The following is a 16,521-nucleotide window of genomic DNA, read 5'->3' as shown; positions in this document are numbered from 1 at the left end:
CAAAAAAACAAAGAAATGTAGTCCAGCTACTTACAGTATTCATTTTGATTCAACTAGAAGAGTAGTTCTGAACTTGACTAGTGAGAATTACAGGGACCCCTTGTTGAAAACATTTTCTGGGACGTGACTCCTATCCCACTGAATCAGAATCTCTAGGTGATGTCCTGGGAGTCTGTATTTTTAACAAGTGCCTTAGGTGATTTTTATGATTAGGCAAATTTGAGAAACCATGTTGTTAAATGTGGCCAGTCATTTAAAAAAATAAATATAACTAAAACTTTGACTTTAAAATTTAGTTGCACTGAATAGTAAAATTTAAGTTGCTTTATGGAAATGTGATTGTAAACAAGTCATAGAGACCAGGTTCACATTGCAAATGCAAAGTGGATGGTGGTATGGTATCATGTCAGTTTTAACCTGAAGATGGGTGTGGAGCAAAATGTAGAGGATACCTTTTATGGGCCTAGGTACTTTTGCCTTCATGGGGCCCCCTTCTTCCATAAAAAATAAATAAAAGTTATATTTTATTATTGTTGGTGTAAAGATGAATGTATTAATATTATATAGTAAATTGTATTTTCCTTATCCTAAATGTTCATATATTTTCTTCTGATTTTAAAATAAATTAAACTATTTTAATGGGTGCCTAAAAGTATGGCAGGTCCTAGCCACTGCGCCTCTTGCACCTAACAGATGGGTTAACCCTGAGCAGCAGAGGTGATGAAATTCAGACTTGAGTCTCTATGTGACTCCGGTGATAATACTTCTACATGCCTCGGAAGTTCTGAAAGGAATTCTTGCTGTTCTCTTTTTCCCTTTCAAATATTAGAATATGATCAGCACGTGTCTGGGCGAGAGGAGAAAGCTGATAGGAATCTGGGGCTGTGCCAGTGGAAGAAAGATTATTGTCACACAAGGTTGTGACAGTACACTTTCCCACAGCGATTCCATCCCACAAACATACATGTGTCCTCTTCAGCGTATTTTCAATTGCTAAGTTTAACATACAGTTTTTGCCCTGGCCGTGGTGCAGGTGGGTGAATCAGTCTCTTCCCACCCTGAGGGAACCCTCGTGGTATCAAGTGTCTAACAGGCTGAACAACTTTGCTCTTGGGAGTTGGGCTTACTCCTGCCATTCTTGACGGCTTGCGTTCAGTGGATTTTGATAATTGGTTTGATATGGGCAGGCTGTTGCATGAGAAGAGAAGGAACTGTTGTTGAGTTAGGGAATGAAAGCATATTATTTTCTATGGGCAGGACCACAGATCTGCTATCTGTTCACTGAAGCAAAGTTAAATAATTTCGTTTTGTTTTGCATCATTACAGAGAAGTTTTTAAGAATTTAAAAATAGCTCTGATTATGAAGTTCAAGTGTGTTGATTATTAAAAAAAAAAAAAAGGCCAGGCACGGTGGCTCACGCCTGTAATCCCAGCACTCTGGGAGGCCGGGACAGGAGAATCGCGAGGTCAGAAGATCGAGACCATCCTGGCTAACATGGTGAAACCTCGTCTCCACTAAAAATACAAAAAAAAATTGGCCAGGCATGGTGGTGGGTGCCTGTAGTCCCAGCTACTCGGGAGGCTAAGGCAGGAGAATGGCGTTAACCCAGGAGGCAGAGCATGCAGTGAGCCAAGATTGCGCCACTGCACTCCAGCTTGGGCGACAGAGCAAGTCTCCATCTCAAAAAAAAAAAAAAAGAAAAGAAAAGTGTCAGAAAAGCCAGAGGAAGAAAAAAACATCACCCCAATCCATGATCCAGCTGTTAACATTTTGGCCTAAAGTTTCTAGTTTTGTGTGTGTGTGTGTGCAAATAGCCATTTAATTTTTAGACAAAATTATAACTGCATGAAATGTAGTTTAATCCCTGCCCTTTTCACCTAACGATAGATAATGAACATTTGTCTCACATCATTAAATGATATCCTACAAAGTGATTTTAATGGTTAAATTAAATCACTTTGTGTTAATGAATAATTATTTGATTATTTGTTTAATTAGCCCTCTGTTGTTGGACAATAAATTAGTTTTCTTATTATAAATACAACTTCAATATTTTAAGTTTTTTTTTTTTTTTGGAATGGAGTCTCGCTCTGTCACCCAGGCTAGATTGCAGTGGCGCGACCTCAGCTCACTGCAAGCTCCGCCTCCCAGGTTCACACCATTCTCCTGCCTCAGCCTCCCGAGTAGCCGGGATTACAGGCACCAGCCACCATGCCCGGCAAATGTTATTTGTATTTTTAGTAGAGATGGGGTTTCACCATGTTGGCCAGGCTGGTCTCGATCTCCTGACCTCGTGATCCGCCCGCCTCGGCCTCCTAAAGTGCTGGGATTACAGGCATGAGCAACCACGTCCGGCCTATTTTAAGTATTTTTTAAAGCTAAATTTTTGGATGCACACATAATTTCTTTTAGGGTAAAATAGAACCAACATATCAAAGGGTATAGGAATCTGGAGCTTTTTAATATATATTTCCAAACAAAGCCATAGAAAGATTATACCAGTTTACATTCCCAGTGGTAGCATATGAGCTTGTACCCTTGCCAACACTGGGTAATTACCTTATAACTAAAATTCAAACTAAGGAAATCTGGTACACATTAATTTGAAAGAACCCATGACTCAAATTTCTTTTCATGGAGTATTTAATGTTCAACAGATTGCTCTGTGTGCGATAATTATGGGTTTCTTTACAGTATTAGGGAAACACTTTTATTAAGTTTTATATTCACTACTTTCTTCAAGGTCCTTAAATAGTTATTAAGTTTTCAGCTGTGTTTCATGCTATTAAAAGTATGGTTTTGGAGGTCTTCGCGTATGTATATTTAGGATGATAGAATGTGAGAACTAGACAGAACTTTAGTGATAGGTTAATCTACCTCCATTTAAAGACTAGTAAATGGGCCAGATGCAGCAGCTCATGCCTGTAATCCCAGCACTTTGGGAGGCCAAGGCAGGTGGATCACTTGAGGTCAGGAGTTCAAGACCAGTCTGGCCAACATGGCAAAATCCTGTCTCTACTAAAACTACAAAAATTAGCAAGGCATGGTGACACACCCCTGTAATCCCAGCTACTCAGGAGGCTGAGACAGGAGAATTGCTTGAATACAGGAGGTTGAGGTTGCAGTGAGCCGAGATCGTGCCACTGCACTCTAGCCTGGGCAGCAGAGTGAGGCTCCATCCCCCCAAAAGTAAAAATAAAGACAAGTAAATAGCTCAAGTAAGAAACTTGCCCACACAAATTCTGACTGTTGGGACATTCTCAGTTGTAAGCAACAGACACCTCACCTCAGACCAGCCTACCAAAATGGGGATTTATTGGTTCATGAAACTGAAAATGGGCTCAGATACCTATTGTGACTAACCTTGGACAATTCCTTGATCTTTCTAAGTCTTGGTTTTCTTATTTGTAAACAGGATGTTGGACTCAACCTAACGTTCCTTCCACCTCTTAACATTAAATGTTTCTGTGAATATATTATCAAATAATTTTGTTATACTATCAACCAAATTTGTACATTGTGAAAGTAAGGTTAGTCCTCAGAGATAGGAAATTTTTAAAAAGATAATTCATTACACAATTGGATTTAACAAGGATTTTTTTTTTTTTTTTATGAGACAGAGTTTGTGCTCTTATTGCCCAGGCTGGAGTGCAATGGCACGATCTCGGCTCACTGCAACCTCCGCCTCCTGGGTTCAAGCAATTCTCCTGCCTCAGCCTCCTGTGTAGCTAGGATTACAGGCATGTGCCACCACACCAGGCTAATTTTGTATTTTTAGTAGAGACAGGGTTTCTCAGTGTTGGTCAGGTTGGTCTCGAACTCCTGACCTCAGATGATCCACCCATCTCAGCCTCCCAAAGTGCTGGGATTACAGGCGTGAACCACCGCACCCGGTCTTAACAAGGAATTTTTTAAAACTTCTGGACATCCTTAGGCAACTTGAACATAATATTCATTTGGTATAAAATATCTTTGAAGTGTATCGGGGAAACCAGCCCCAATATTTCAACGTAAGTTCTTTTCTATTTTCCCTAAGTGTTGGCCGGTCTGAGAAATAAAGAGTACAAAGAGACAAATTTTACAGCTGGGCCTCCGGCAGTGACATCACATATTGGCAGGTTCTGTGATGCCCCCTGAGCTACAAAACCAGCAAGTTTTTATTAGGGATTTCAAAAGGGGAAGGGGGTACGAACAGGGAGTAATTCACAAAGATCACATGCTTGAAAGGGCAATAAAAGATCACAAGGGCAGAGAGGCAGAGCAAGATCACAAGGCCAGGGCGAAATTAGAATTACTGATGAGGTTCCATGTCCTGCTGGGCATGCATTGTCATTGGTAAACATCTTAACAGGAAACAGGGTTCGAGAGCAGACAACGGGTCTGACTAGAATTCGCCAGGCTGGAATTTCCTAATCCTAGCAAGCCTGAGGGTGCTGCAGGAGACCAGGGTGTATTTCATCCCTTGTCTTCAACTGCATAAGGCAGACACTCCCAGAGCGGCTATTTTAGAGACCTCCCCCTGGGAATGCATTCCTTTCCCAGGGTTATTCCTTGCTGGGAAAAGAATTCAGCGATATTTCTCCTATTTGCTTTCTGCAAGAAGAGAAATATGACTCTGTTCTCCCCAGCCCTGCAGGCAGTTTGGCCTTATGGTTATCTCCCTTGTTCCCTGAAAATCGCTGTTATCCTGTTACTTTTTAGGATGTCCAGATTTCATATTGTTCAAACACACATTTTATAAACAATTTGTGCAGTTAACACAATCAACACAGGGTCCTGAGGGGATATACATCCTCAGTTTATGAAGATGACGGGATTAAGAGATTAAAGACGCACAGGAAATTATAAGAGTATTGATTGGGGAAGTGATAAATGTCCATGAAATCTTCACAATTTATGTTCAGAGATTGCAGTAAAGACAAGCATAAGAAATTATAAAAGTACTAATTTGAGGAACTAATAAATGTCCATGAAATCTTCCCAATTTATGTTCTGCTGCAGGGTCCCTCCATTCAGGGTCCCTGACTTCCTGCAACAGAAGTGTTTAAAGCTTTTTTTCTGTTGCTCACATGATCTTTAAACATCTTTCCCCCTTGTTGATTTGCTTAACAAATCTTTACAAATATTGGAAAAAGAAATTTCAGTCCTGCTGCCCCCTATTCATAGTAATTACACCTAACTCCAACTTGGTAGAATCTTGAGAGAATTGTTACTCTCCATGGCAGCAACTGGCTGCTGAGTCAGATCCATGCCCACAGAAGCTCATCTTGAGCCCTTGGGTGCCTGATTTACATTCAGGAAAACATTGGCATTAGGGAATCTCACCAGGAACACTCGCCAGGAATACTTGTGCCTCACCAGGAACACTTCTTAAAGCTCTGCAGCTGGTTATAGAGAAACTCAGATTTTACATTTAGTTTATACTGTGAAATCAAGAGGAGGTTGATTTTCTCATGCCATGCTCCCTTAGCTTTTTAAAATTGTTTCCTCGATTGATAGAAAATCTTTTCAGTTTTTTTCACCTCATGTCTTTGCTCATTTAGGCTATTTGGAGTTCACTGTGTACCCTTGATAGCTACTGCAGGAAGCATAAATGACCCCCAGAGAGTATTCTAGAATTCTGAAAAAGCCTTCAAGAAATAGGCTTTGTTTAAAACATCAACTGCCAATAAAGTTTTAAAATGTTTTTGCCACAATATTTGAAATGCAGATTTATTTCAGTTTTAACTACTACCAGATAGACAATCTTGGTTTGTATTTTAAGAAATTTTTAGACAGAAATAAATAGAACAGGACCTATATACCTTTTTAACACTCAGCTACCACATGTTTGTCTGTGATCATGACAGTTCCTACATATAGTTCTGCCAGAGAGGGAATTTTTCCAGCTTTAAAAACAGCAAAAGATTTTGATTTAGGGGTATATTAGTCAGCATAGGCAAGGTTATTCTGCAGTAACAAATAACCCTCAAATCTCTCTGGCTTAAAACAACAAAAGTTTATTTCTTACAGCACAAGTTCATTGAAAGCTGGCTGGAAGCTCCATTCTGACTCATCTTTACTTTGAGACTCAGGTGATAGAACAATTGTCTTAATTTTTGCTGGTTAAGGTAACAGAAAGAATCTGGAAGGGTCTCACACTAGCCAAGTATTCTCATTCTAGGCAAGTATTCTTGCCTGAAAGTGACGTACACCATTTCCATTCACAACTTACCAGCCAGGTTAGGAACATTGCCCAGCTCAAGTATAAAATGGCCAAGAGTTGCATTCTGACCCCATAGGCCTGGAAGAAAGAGACCAGAAATATTTGGCCAGCTGCACTAGTGACACAAGTTGCTCTTCTGGTTACCGGATATTTGTCTCACTCTCCCTCTTACAGGCAAAATACATTCATTCCTTCCCCAAAGGAGACTGCCCCAAAGTCTCACCCAGCACAGTATCTGGATGATGCCTAATTTAGGCTGTTACTCAGGGGATGATATAAAGTCATTTCTACATCAACTCTGGATGTGGTTCCTCTTGATCTAGAGACTTCTGAACTAAAAGTGGCAAGTTATCTGCTCTTCATCACCACCCCCCAACACACTGTATATTATTATATAATGGTGAAACAAAGATTGGAAAACTTAATCTATACTCCCATTCAGAAAGGGGGTGAATGGGAGATACGCAGCAGTCACTGGTGCTCAGTCATTCTAAAATGCTGAAGCAATTCTGAAATCCCTCTGGGCCCCCTGCCTTGTAGGTGGAGAAGGGTCCTTTAGGGTCCTGATTCTTCTCCCTGGAAGAGCCTTCCCAGTCCATTGTTCTCTTCAGCCCTTGGCTCCACCCCTTGAAAGATATCTTTTATTTCCTAGTAGACTCTCTGATTGCATCTAAAGTGAACACTGAAGAATATGCCTGTGTTGGAGCCTGAACAGCCTTCTCAGCTGCTTCCTGACTTTAGAGAGTTGAGGGCTCCAGAGGTTTTTTAGGTCTTGAACAGTTTTCCCAGCTGTTTTAGGTGTGAGACTGCAGTTTCTTTGGCAGTACAATTATTTTTCAAAAGAAAATCGGTTTCTCATCTATTTTATTCCAATTTATTTCCATATACCAAGAATTAAGCCCTCAATTCCTTCTAGGCATACTTGTATTTGCTTATTCCTTTGTATTTGTGCTTCCATGCCTTTATTTATTAATGGCTTTGTTGAGACAGCTACAAGTTTAGCATGTTTTCCCTTAAGCTATTCTAATTGAAAGATTTAACCAAGAAGCCACAATGTCAACTGTATCTTTATTGGAGACATCTTAACCCTTTCAGAGTGTTAACAGTGGGTGTGGTAGCCATTCTATTTGTTGGGAAGGAGAAGCAGCTGCTTTTTCCAGCCATACAAGTGCAACTTAATGGACTCTATTCCCTTTTCTTTCATCTATAAACCAGAGAGAGCTCATCTCTCTCTTTTTTCATTACACCTTTTAAAATGCAGTCAATAGTAATCAATACATGGAGGCTACTAACATTAGACTTTCAAAGTCTTTCACTAGATCTGCTCATTCTTTAGGTGTATTATCTGCCTTCCAAGTTATCATACATGATCATTTTACCAAATGCTGTGCCAGCCTCCAGAATCCATTTCTTCACTCCCTGCTGCCTGGCTTCTAAGCCACTGCCACATTTTGTTGTTGTGCAGCAGCACTTCACTTTATCAGTTGGAATAGGCCAGGTTCTTTTGCAGTAACAAGCAACATCTTTTGCAGTAACAAACAACATCCAAATCTCAATGGATGAAAAGAACAAAGGTTTCTTTTGTGCTTATGCTCTGTGTTCATTGTGGGTTACCTGGAATGCTTCCCATCACCGTTGCAGAGGGAAAGCTCTGGAGGGTCTCATGCCTGTAATTAAATGCTCTGTCCTGGAAGTAACAATATATCTATCACCGTTTTTAACCCTAAAGTTTTCCTTCAACATTGTTTTTCAGTTCCTATCCAGTAAGAGACTCTTTTTTTGAGATGGAGTCTCCCTGTGTCCCCCAGGCTGGAGTGCAGTGGAGTGATCTCGGCTCACTGCAACCTCCGCCTCCTGAGTTCAAGCGATTCTCCTTCCTCAGCCTCCCAAGTAGCTGGAACTACAGGTGCCCACCAGCACGCCTGGCCAATTTTTGTATTTTTAGTAGAGATAGGGTTTCACTATGATGGCCAGGCTGGTCTCAAACTCCTGACATCAAAATCCGCCTGCCTGGGCCTCCCAAAGTGCTGGGATTACAGGCGTGAACCACCGCGACTGTCCTTTTTTTTTAAGAGATGGATTTTCGCTTTGCTGCCCAGGCCAGAGTGCAGCGACTATTCACAGGCATAGTCGTAGTACACTACAACCTTGAACTCCTGGGTTCAAGAGATTCTCCTGCCTCAGCTACTTCAGAATCTGCGACTACAGGCAAACAGCTCTAAAATGCCTTTTGAGGCATGTAAATATAATTGATTCTCATAACTGTGTAGTATTCTATCATATAAATCTGTCATATTTTATTTACATATGGATGAACATCTAGATTGTTACCATTTTTTATTATTACAAATCACTGCAGTGAACATTTTTGTGTATGTCTCCTCATGCAATGTATAGAAATTTATCTAGGAATTCCTTTTATTCTTTAAAACTTGTTGCTCAAAGATGGATGTACAGCCATTTTATCTGTAGCACTTGGTTTTATGAACATCAGTTTCACCAGAGTGAAAACCATTTTGAATGAGTGGGTCAGTTTATTTGTTTGCAAAAGTCTTCCTGTGAAGTTTGAGCCTGGTTTCCTGCTGTACGTTGTTGATGAATACTCTAGAAATATTTTAAAATGACATCTGGTTTAAGGAGGAGTAAGGGGTGAGTACAGACTTCCTGTACCTAAAACCAACATCACTCCTCTTGGCAAACACAGAATAAGCTCTTATTAGTAGTTCAACTGAATTGATCAAAGCATCTGGGTATCCTGGAGTAAAGAAAACATGAGTCATGGATCATAGCTGCACTAGGATGTTCTTCCTTCCCCTTCTCTTCTGTCTCCATCCACAGCTTGTGCATGGGAAGCTTAGGTTTAGGCAGATCTTAATATCAGGAAGATGAATAAAATTGTACATTTAATATAAGACAGTGTCCTGAAAAAGCAATAAATGTGACTAGAAGAGCATTAGATTTTTCATGAAGGTAAGAAATAAACATAGGTAAAGAAAAGCCAATTTCTTTTGCCACTTAAACTAATACTGTAGTTCCTTTGAGAAGCTGAGGTGGGTGGATCACTTGAGTCCAGGAGTTCGAGACCAGCTTGGGCAATGTGGTGAAACCCCAGAGATAAGATAATTCTTATCTCTCCTACCTTAACCCAAACTAATGATATAACATTTAGCTGAAATTTCAAAACTCTATACTTTTTCCAATTGTTCTGTTGAGTTGCCAAGAAAAACTTTGAAACAGCTTCAGAAAGAGCAGGAGATGAAGCAGGAGGAAGGAACCGGGGTTCTGAATAACAAAAAATCTTCAGGCGTCACCTACAGTGTTTTTAAAAGTGAGACCTCTTTTCAGTTATCTGTATTTACCAACATCCAACCACATAAAAGGTTATGTGCAGGCTCTTCCTTCCAGAAGTCTGATAGCAGCTGTACCTGGGTGAATTCTGCATTTCTGGTACAGAACTAGATTGTTTTCTGGGGTTTACATAGCTTGTTTGGTTCTTGTTGTGCCGAAGTATCTCCTATTTTCCATTATTATGTAATTCTTATTTTTTTATTATCTGCTTGTACTGAAAGCTCTAAGTGTAGAATTTTCTCCATCCCTTTTCCTGGATCTCTAGCCACCACCTATACAACCTGCTCATTCTGCCACTCCTGTAAATATTAACAACTGGGGGCCTTCTGTGCTTTTCTACAGGCTCATATAATCATGAACATATTAGAAATTGTGCTTCCTACCTTTCTTCTCTTCTCCCTTCCTTCCTTCTTCCTTCCTTCCTCCCTTCCTCTCCCTAAACCAAATAGGCTTAAAAAGTTATTTACACTTCTAGGCATTTCTTGCTTTTCTTATTAGCAGAAGATTGGGGAAATATTTCTAGCCTGCTGGAATAGATTTCACTCTTTTTTTTTTGAGATGGGGGGGTCTCACTCTGTCACCCAGGCTGGAGTGCAGTGGTGCAATCTCGGCTCGCTGCAACCTCTGCCTCCCTGGATCATGTGATCCTCCCACCTCAGCCTCTCAAGTAGCTGGGACTACAGGCGTGCACCACCACACCTGGCTAATTTTTGTATTTTGGTAGAGATGGGGTTTCGTCATGTTGCCCAGGCTGGTCTCAAACTCCTGGACTCAAGCAATCTGCCTGCCTCAGCCTCCCAAAGTGCTAGGATTACAGGTGTGAGCCACCACACCTGGCCTCACTCTCTTTTTAATTGCTGCCTAATATTCTACAGTTTGGAAGTCATACATTTTATTGAACAGTTTTCCTGTTAAAGGGCACTCATCTTGTTTCCAATTTGCCTTGGTTTTGTTTTTGTTTTTTGATTTGAGCATGGTAAAAGATGCTGCAGTGAACATTCTTATGCCTATCCTGGAATACTTGTGCTTTTTTTATGGCCCAGGAAAGGGCTTTGCTGAGTTAAAAATGCATGTGTACTTTCAATTGTAATAGATGTTGTCAAAATATTTCCAAAATATTTCCCAGCAATGTTCCAAAATACCCTTCCCCCATCCTATCCAGTGTAGGCATCTTCCCCACTCTGATGAGAATGGATTGCAACTGCAGCACTGGTTGCATAGCCCAGGCACTTGTTAACATGCCACAGTATATTTCCAGGGAGTTTAAAACTCCACCGAAAAAGACTCTGGTCAGACTTTATGATTGGGGTTACTTGCAATTTTTCTTTTTTATTTCTTGAGGGATTCATGGAAAGTTGATAGTAGGGAAGAAATTCAAGATCATTTTAATGCAACCCATTCCTTTTACAGATAAGGAAATTAAAATCCAAAGAGGTAGAAGGAGTTACAGTGAGCTACTTAGTGTCTGCTGCTTCAGGGAAGCAGATGTTCTGAATCCCAGTCTGGGGCTTTACCTATTACAACATGCTGCTCCTACACTGTGGCCCATGCTGACAGTGAGTTTTAGAGAATAAACCAACAGACTTCATCTGTGAGCTGAATCAACAAATGGGGATGACCAGTTTCCAGTTTTTTCATCTCCTGCTAGGACAAGCGAGTTTCCCAACCTACACTGGTTGCAGAATTTGCTTTGTAAACGCCTGCAAAGAAAACAAGACATTTGTTAACTTGGTCTTGTCAGTGAAATTTGTTGCTCTTAATCTTTTGAGGGCCTGGAATTTTATTTCTATAATGCTAGAGTTCCTGCTCAACAAGTGAGAAGCAGCTATCTTGGGTCATAACCAAAATAACAATAGTGAGGCAGAGGAAAGAAGATTTTGTTTACAGAAATGGTTTCCTGCTAGGCACTGCTCCCTCCGCCCTCCTGAATTGAAAGCTAAGTATAGTAGGGGTGCCTAGAAAAAAGACCTTCTGCAGGGCCCACTGATGTTTCTGGCAGTGTGGACAATTTGACAAGGGTTCATATTGATGTTCTCTAGGGCTGAAATAAAAGAAACTTGGAAGGAAGCCATTTTTGCACCCTGAGTCTTTAAATTCAGTTTTAATATTACAGTTTTGGGTTTTGCCAATGGATTCTGTGAGGGAAATAAAAAGGAAGACTCTAACCTTTGGGTTCCCATTTGGGTTTTCTCTGTGTTCATTGCAGAGCATTTGACAGCATGGCATTAACTTTCCAGGCTGTCTCTAAATAAAGTCAGACTGTTTAGGTAGCTCACCTCTGCTCTTGTCAGCTCTAAACAATAAAGAGCTTATATAACTATAAAAATCATCATGATGGAGATTCATTTTGTCATAGATAAGCATCACAAGCACATTAAGTATACTTTCACCTAGAGGCATGCCTTTGTGTTTCAGACCTGGCCATGGTTCCTCTGGTTTAGTAGTTTCCAAGCCTGCAGATTGCAACCAGTAGGGAACTTTTAAAAGATATTCATGTCTGGATGCCATGCCTGAATTAAACAGACTATGTGCGAGAGGAGGCCAGAAATTGAATATTAAAAGCTTCTCAGCTGATTCTAAAAGGCAGCCGGATTGAGAACTTCTGAGCAGGCTATTTGGAGTAGAGAGGATGTCTCTTTTTAATGCAGAAAGAAATTAGATATAATGCGAGTTGTTCTTTTTAGAATTTCATGTCTGCTCATCATCTCTCATAGTCTACTTCCTCTCTCTTTCCCCTTTCTATACACTGTATAGATTAAAACAGTGGAATCACATCTTCTAAAGTCAGTTCATAAAGCAAAAATGGAATCATTGAAACGTGCCCTAGGTTAGAGACCGACATACCAGCTCTTGGTACACCCAGCATGGTCAGTTTTTCCTCTAGGATTGAAGCAGATCCGTTTCTTTGGTGAAGATTCTGACAAAAATAGTTAGCAATTGGGATCCAGGATGTATGCAAAAATATATATATCTATCTTTAAATATTAGAATAACACTCAGCTTGGTGAGATACTTGAGCCCTAGGAAGCACACAGGAATTGAGACTGCCTTAGGGAACTGCAGAATCCTATTTCTCATCTCACTCAATTCTGAGTGGAGTGCAGTGGTGTGTGAGCAGAGCCTTGGGCACTCTTTCGATTGTAAAATTTTCTCTGTCTGTGCCTCCTTTTAGGCACATATAGTTGAATTCAAATAAATTGAATGTTAAATGCACATGTAGATATGACACCACTGCTTTTGCTTATTTAATATTCAAAAACTGAACACTTCTTTGCATGCATAGCATTCAGCAGCACTCTTTCTTTCTGTCCTTTAGCATTCCCATGGTTTGGCATGGACATCGGTGGAACGCTGGTTAAATTGGTGTATTTCGAACCGAAGGATATTACAGCCGAAGAGGAGCAAGAGGAAGTGGAGAACCTGAAGAGCATCCGGAAGTATTTGACTTCTAATACTGCTTATGGGAAAACTGGGATCCGAGACGTCCACCTGGAACTGAAAAACCTGACCATGTGTGGACGCAAAGGGAACCTGCACTTCATCCGCTTTCCCAGCTGTGCTATGCACAGGTTCATTCAGATGGGCAGCGAGAAGAACTTCTCTAGCCTTCACACCACCCTCTGTGCCACGGGAGGCGGGGCTTTCAAATTCGAAGAGGACTTCAGAATGGTAGGTTGGGTTTGTCTTTGTTAAAACATCAAAACCTCTCACATGTCCATAATCATGGCCACTCATACCGAAGAACCATACTACTAGCCTTGGGACTCTGGACAAGCTTATGTCACCTCTCTGTGCCTCAGTTTTCTCACCTATATAAGAATAAAAACAGCTTCTACCTCATAGGGTTGTTACATGTAGGATTAAATGAGATAATATGTACCTGGCACTTAGTAAGTGCTCAATATAGTTATCATCATCATTTCAATTACAATTGTTGCTGGGTAATATGCTAAAGACAAGATGCTAAAATCCCTTCTGAAGTATTTCAGTTAGAATTGACCACAGACTTTTACTATATAATCGTGATGCCAACTTTATGCATATATAAACAGAGACCCATGGGAAGGCTTCTATGAATCCTACCAAAAATGATTACTTCTATCTACCCATTTGCTCTCAAGTGCCTTTTTTCAGCATATGAATGCCATTCAGAAGTTTTGCTCACAAACAAAAATGAAATCTGTAATATTACTTATCAGTGAATTCCTTCATTAATGAATAGCATTTAGGGAGTATAATTTTATATAGTAAGGATAATGCTGTGTCCTGACTGGCAGTACATACAAACTGTACGTTGCTCATTTAGATTTAAGAAATGAAGCTAAATGGAAGATATGGATAAGTAACATGCAGTCCAACGTTTCTCTCTTTTTTTTTAGCATTCCCTTAACATCTGTGCATTCCAATTTCTTCATTTTCTACAGTCAATATAATAATCTCCGTACTGTGTAGTCTTCATTTTATAAAGTGAGAAGAAAGTGAAACAATAGATGTAGATATATCTTGGAAAGGAAGGGAAGCTAGATAAACAAAAGTGATGGAACATGGAAGAAGGAAGGGTTGGGAGATTTTAGGATTAGTTTTACTAGAAAGTTGAACATATAGTGAGGTAAGTCATAAAATACATATTCTCAAAGCCTGTAGTACAAATTACTGCCATTTTGTGCAGAACTAACGTAATCCAGTCTTGCTATAAAGTCTGTCATTAATGAATACATTAATGAATCAGTGCACATTCATGGTATTTAATAAAGCTATAAAGGCAAATTTTACTTGTGCCATCAAAAGTAACCCCATTTACCTCATTGATTATAGTAAGTTTCTGTAAGAGCAGGCAACAGAGTCCTAGAATAGTATCCTAAGTGAGACTAATTATCTTCAGTTTTTGTTTTTTTTTTCTTCTATGTCCCCTCCTATTACCCAGCAGTAGAGTTTGACTTGCCACTTACTTAAATGACCCACGGAATCCTTTTCTCACCAAAGAGGCTCATGATCAAAGAGTTTTAAAACTGAGATGTTTGAGATCCATGGGCTTGAGAACTAAGTTTCAGTCCATAATGGAAAAACCATTGAACCTGAACTCCAGTCCTGTTTCTACATTTCATCAGCTGGGTGACTAGGCAAGACCTGTCCCTCCTCTGGGCCTCATTTTGTCATCTGCAAAGAGGTGGGAGTAAGACTTCAGAACTGAAAGTGACCTCTGGAGGTGAGAAAGTATAGCATTCTTGTGCTACACAGATAAGAAACTAAAGCTGCCAGAGAGATCAAAAGCTTCTAGCAGTGTCACCTAGGTAAGAGCTGGGACTTGGACTCAATTCTGATTCAGAAGGAAATGCTGATCCACTCTCATTGCTCTGAGCTCCTCAGGTCCCTCAAGGACGCCCTATCTGTCCATTTCCACTGGAGAGCCTGAAGTGAACCAAGGTGACCCAGAAGATTGATTCAACCTCTGTCAATGCCTCCATCTCTCCCCTGGGGTAATGTATACCCTGGGAGAAAGTTACTCAATATGTGTTGGCCATGAGCAGGTGTATTTCTCAAGGTTCTAAGTTGAGAAAAGTCACATCTCATTACAACCAAGATAAGCCTTTCCTCCTTTGGACAGGCTTTTGAAGCCTAATGAATAGACTGGAGTAGGGGGCAAGTATGTAACATTTGCTAAATAGTCTGGCCAGGTTGGGCATCCATCTGTGAAAGAAGAGTCTGTGAACTGCCTTCTATATCCAGGCTGAGTCTCAGCCAAAGTGAAGACAGAATTGAAACAGATAGATCTTTTCCTATAGCCCATTTGATGTTATGTTAGTGATGTGCCTGAGTCTTTCCAAAGTTATGAGGATGAATAGGTGTTATCCTCCTTCCTAAGCATTCATTCACTCACTCAGGCACTTTCAGTGCACCAAGTACTGTTATGAACAAAATAAATCCCCTGCTCACCATGAGCTTGTATTCTAGTGGGGGAAGACAATCAATAATCAATTTAAAAAGTGAATATAGAGTCAGGCGAAAGTGGCTCACACCTGTAATCCCAGCACTTTGGAAGGTCGAGGCGGGTGGATTGCTTGAGGCCAGGAGTTTGAACCAGCCTGGCCAACATGGTGTAACCCTGTCTCTACTAAAAATACAAAAATAAGCCAGGTGAGGTGGCGCACGCCTGTAATCCCAGCTACTCAGGAGGCTGAGGCACGAGAATCTCTTGAACCCAGGAGATCAAGGTTACAGTGAGCCGAGATCGTGCCATTGCACTCCAGCCTGGGCGACAGAGTAAGACTCTGTCTCAAAAAAGAAAGTGAATATAGAATATATCAAATGGTGATAATTACTATGAATGGAGGGAAAAAACCAGGGCAAAGAAGATAGGGAGTGCTGGCAGGGTCTTTGTGTGACTAGGCAATGTTGGAGCAGAGACCTGAAGAAGACAGCAAATCATGCAAAGAAAGAGTGTGTTAGGCAGGTGGAGCAGTGAGTGCTAAGGCCCTTAGTGTCCTAATAATCCAAGCTCTCCTCATTTCTAGAATAGAAAATCGAAGATGCTAACTTAATTGTAAAGGATCAATATATACAACTGTACGTATTAAAACAATTTGACAAATCATACAGAAGTACATCTACATACCTATAAAGTCCTGTTATTGTTATTGTATAAAATCACTGTTTTTGGTATAACACAACTTTGCAGATAGGAGTTTGAAAAATCCATCTGTGTGATTTATTTGAGCGATTAGGGCTAGGTAAAAGATGTTCAACAGACCCCGAATAGTAAGCACTTGTTATATTTTAATAGTATTTTTAAAAAACATATAGTATATGTACTTGAATCCTTAGATAATGTAACTATTCTTCATTCCATTTAAAATGTACAAGAAAGAACTATAAACCATGACACAATCATTAAATTAGACCTGTGTAGAATACTCTCAGTTGAACAGATCTGCACTTTGTTCTTCCTTTTTCTTTCCTTCTTTTTTTC

General features: G+C 40.2%; 1 protein-coding gene across 2 annotated transcripts in view; it reads left to right on the top strand.

Moving 5' to 3' along the window:
• PANK1 (pantothenate kinase 1) overlaps positions 1 to 16,521 on the top strand; it is a 64,381-nt gene that overhangs the window by 22,430 nt on the left and 25,430 nt on the right. For both annotated transcript variants that reach the window (XM_004049772.3, XM_004049773.5), the window contains exon 2: positions 12,871 to 13,223. In XM_004049772.3, the coding sequence (XP_004049820.1) occupies positions 12,871 to 13,223 (353 nt within the window). The remainder of the gene's footprint in view (positions 1 to 12,870; positions 13,224 to 16,521) is intronic.

The sequence above is a fragment of the Gorilla gorilla genome, chromosome 8 (assembly GCF_029281585.2).
Source record: "Gorilla gorilla gorilla isolate KB3781 chromosome 8, NHGRI_mGorGor1-v2.1_pri, whole genome shotgun sequence".
Lineage (NCBI taxonomy): Eukaryota > Metazoa > Chordata > Mammalia > Primates > Hominidae > Gorilla > Gorilla gorilla.
The sequence above is the reverse complement of the archived record's forward strand: the minus strand, read 5'-3'. Positions and strand labels throughout refer to the sequence as shown.